Source organism: Setaria italica, chromosome III, assembly GCF_000263155.2.
Source record: "Setaria italica strain Yugu1 chromosome III, Setaria_italica_v2.0, whole genome shotgun sequence".
NCBI classification, from domain to species: Eukaryota; Viridiplantae; Streptophyta; class Magnoliopsida; order Poales; family Poaceae; genus Setaria; species Setaria italica.
The window spans coordinates 22,650,109-22,653,322 of record NC_028452.1 but is presented as its reverse complement, the minus strand read 5'-3'; the positions used below and the strand labels follow the sequence as shown (position 1 = coordinate 22,653,322).

Sequence of the window (3,214 nt, the reverse complement as noted above, 5' to 3'; positions counted from 1 at the left end):
CGATCTAACTTTAGCCCCCTCTCCCAAACAGGGCCGTACATGCATGGAGTACTAAATGTAGACGAAATCAAAAACTAATTGCACAGTTTTGTTGTACTTTGCGAGACGAATCTTTTAAGCCTAATTAGTCAATATTTGGACAATAATTCACAAATACAAACGAAACGCTACAGTGTTGCATTTATGGCAAAGTGCCAATTTTGCAACTCCCAACTTGGGAAGTAAACAAGGGCATAATGTCCAGATAAGTAATAGCAAGACCGCGTGCATTAAATGGACATTCTGTAGCAGATCTGAAGCACATGAAGGCCCCATCTTAACATGGATGAGCTGCCCAAGTATGTCTCCAAATAATGCGAAACTGTACAAACCATTGGTAAGAAAGCTGCGCCACTAGGTGCTCAATGCCATCGACATTATACGCAACTCGTTGTTTGTGTGCAATTGTTTTGCTCTTTTGTCATCATTCAATTCTAACGTTAAAAATATCTGATGCACTGAATGGCTCAACTTCCTGTCTCATTGAAAGCAAATGGACCAGAGGGCTCTCGACCATGATTTCTTATATTAAGAAAAATAAAACTATTTTCAAAGCAATGATATATCCAAGTTGCTGATTTTACAACTACAGGCGACTTCATTTAAAGTGGACCGAGAACCCTAATATTGAGAACATATATGATCATCCCAGCATTAATTATTTTCATCAATGAATGAGGAAAAACTGATCACCAATTGGTGATGCATCCAGTACAGACAACACATCCAGCTTGCCATCCTTATCGTCGCCACCAGCACCATCATTCATTTTCATCAAATCATGGTTGGTTCGTGTCGCGTTCACGTAGTTAAGTTATATGCTCCTGCAAATATGATCACAGGACAGGGTTGTTTTCAAGAAAGTCGAGAAGAGCTAAGGAATAGCTTCTGTTTCAAGTGACCCGGGCCTCCACTCATTTGTGCCTTCCTGCCTCTGGCACCAATTCTATGTAGTCTTAATCGTTCACATTATTGATGCGATTGAAAACAGAGACATGAAAAAGGGACACTCTTGCAAGAAACTTCTAGCATGCTCATCACAACCACAAAGGTCATTCTTCAGCCCAACGTGAGAAACATGCAGTACTGTCATGGATAAGCAGGCACCTATCATCACGTTCTTGGGGTACAACTGCCAACTGGTGCTCATGTCTTCTCCAAATTGTGGGCCAAATGAATTCATTAGTCTGCGAGGTTGGGTGGGTCACCTCCTTCAATCATGGAGGGAGGGAACAGGCGAACAGCCGCATGGGGAAGGATTATATGATCGGTGACACGCCAGCAAACAGATCTCAGCTGTTGATTTCTTTGCACAATTAAACACTGCCCATTCGCCACATAGCTGCCTTGTTCGTTTGGCTAATGGTGTGGCCATGTGTTGGCGACCAAATTATGCATCTCTGTCTGCATGCACCTTTTGAGTTGAAAACCATTAGCCAGATGCTTGTGATCCGCAAGAACATTTTTTTTTTGGGATACGATGAGAAGGAAGTTCTATTGTCAACTCCAACATCGCCAACTGTACCATCTATTTGTTTTGGGTTGAAGATCGTTTCTCAAACAGTTGTCTGAAAACTATTGGGGCAACCAAAAAAAATTAAAGATGGACCAAGCTAATTGCTTTGCCGCTAAGGTTCTTGATTGGTGGCAGCACTCCTTGTTGCAAAAGAACTTTGAAAGTAAGAGGGAAAGAAAACTAAACAAGTGTGTGCATTTCACATGCAGAGCAAAAACTATGAAGTGCTGACAGAACAGTGGTATGGATCATGGAACGTGCAAGCCAGGCCGGACAGACGTTAGAAAGGTTCTTAAACCTTAATATTGTTTGTTTTGAAGCCCATAATATTCCTTGATATATTCCATGAGCTAAAAGAAATCAAATATCTTTTGCACCGTGACCTTTTCTCAACTTTTGTTGAAATCCCTTTTATCTTTTTGCAGAGAAGTAGTCTCTTTTTTTTTATTTGATGAAGAAACCTTATAGGCTAAGTAACAATAAAGCTTTCAAACTTTTCCCCATCCCCACCGTTGTTGCTGCACATCATTTTCTGCATTTCCTATCTTGCAAACTAAGAAGGCAATATTTTGTTATTGTCATATTGTATGATTAAAGATTAAAAACATTATTAGATCAATTTATATCAGAAGGGCGCCTGTAGCTCAGTGGATAGAGCGTCTGTTTCCTAAGCAGAAGGCCGTAGGTTCGACCCCTACCTGGCGCGTAAAATTTTTTAACTTTACTATTATTTTTTTTGCTTGCAGATAAAAATTATGCAGAAATTTAACAGCTGGTAGTTGGTGTAGATTATTACTTATCAATTATCATATGCTTCAATAGGATTATACAAGTATGAATAACATGTCCATCACGCAGCAAGCTCTATTAAAAGCTACTAAACCAAATGATTAACCAGCTGCAAATCCCAAAATGCCCCCTACAACACGCTGTGCGCGCACCACCAGCCAAGGCCGTCGAATTACAGCTTGAATCACATAAAAATCTCCTAACAATAACCTAAAATATGGATCAGAGACATGTCAGGGGGATACGCCATGAAGCTTTTGCAGAGCTCATCCCAGGTGGAGCTCTGGGGTCTCTAGGCGTGTGCCATGTGTTGCTGGTGCTCCTGCCTGGAGTGCATCCATAACATCCCTCCCCTCAACCTCCTCTTCCTCCACTTCTCCGACCCAGCTCTCCCAGGCGGAGGAGGAGGTGCAGCTTCTGGACCCGTGTCCATGGCCTCCATCTCGGTTCCCAACCCGGTCCCTTCCGCGACCGAAGACGCCGAGAACATTCGGAAAGCCGTGCAAGGTATCTTGAGCTGCAATCACTGGAATTGTACAACGTTGTGTCATCTCTTTTGTTCCTATAAACACACCATTCCTCGTCCATTGGTTGATGTTTCAAAGATATTGTTCGAGGAATTAGAATGTTCTTGCTTTGAGGCAGTGTTCAATGTCCTCTTTCCTTTGAAAATTGGGATGTCTCTGTTGATTCCCTGATCAAGAACAGAGCACTTAATAATCTTGTGATGGTGGACTGAATCTGGGGGCAGGATGGGGCACGGACGAGAAGGCGCTGATCGAGATACTGGGCCACCGGACGGCGGCGCAGCGCGCGGAGATCGCCGTGGCGTACGAGGGCCTCTACAACGAGACGCTTCTTCGACCGGCT

General features: G+C 43.0%; 1 protein-coding gene and 1 non-coding gene across 2 annotated transcripts in view; both read left to right on the top strand.

Annotated features, from left to right (window-relative positions):
- The first annotated feature begins 2,188 nt into the window (after positions 1 to 2,188).
- On the top strand, positions 2,189 to 2,261 carry TRNAR-CCU. Its single transcript has one exon. It is a non-coding gene; the product is annotated as a tRNA-Arg (tRNA).
- A 222-nt stretch (positions 2,262 to 2,483) lies between these two features.
- Positions 2,484 to 3,214, top strand: part of LOC101765239 (annexin-like protein RJ4) — a 1,958-nt gene continuing 1,227 nt past the window's right edge. The window contains exons 1-2 of the mRNA XM_022824871.1: positions 2,484 to 2,851; positions 3,096 to 3,214. The exon at positions 3,096 to 3,214 is cut by the window's right edge and continues 369 nt beyond it. Coding sequence (XP_022680606.1) covers positions 2,650 to 2,851; positions 3,096 to 3,214 — 321 coding nt within the window. The 5' untranslated portion in view covers positions 2,484 to 2,649. The remainder of the gene's footprint in view (positions 2,852 to 3,095) is intronic.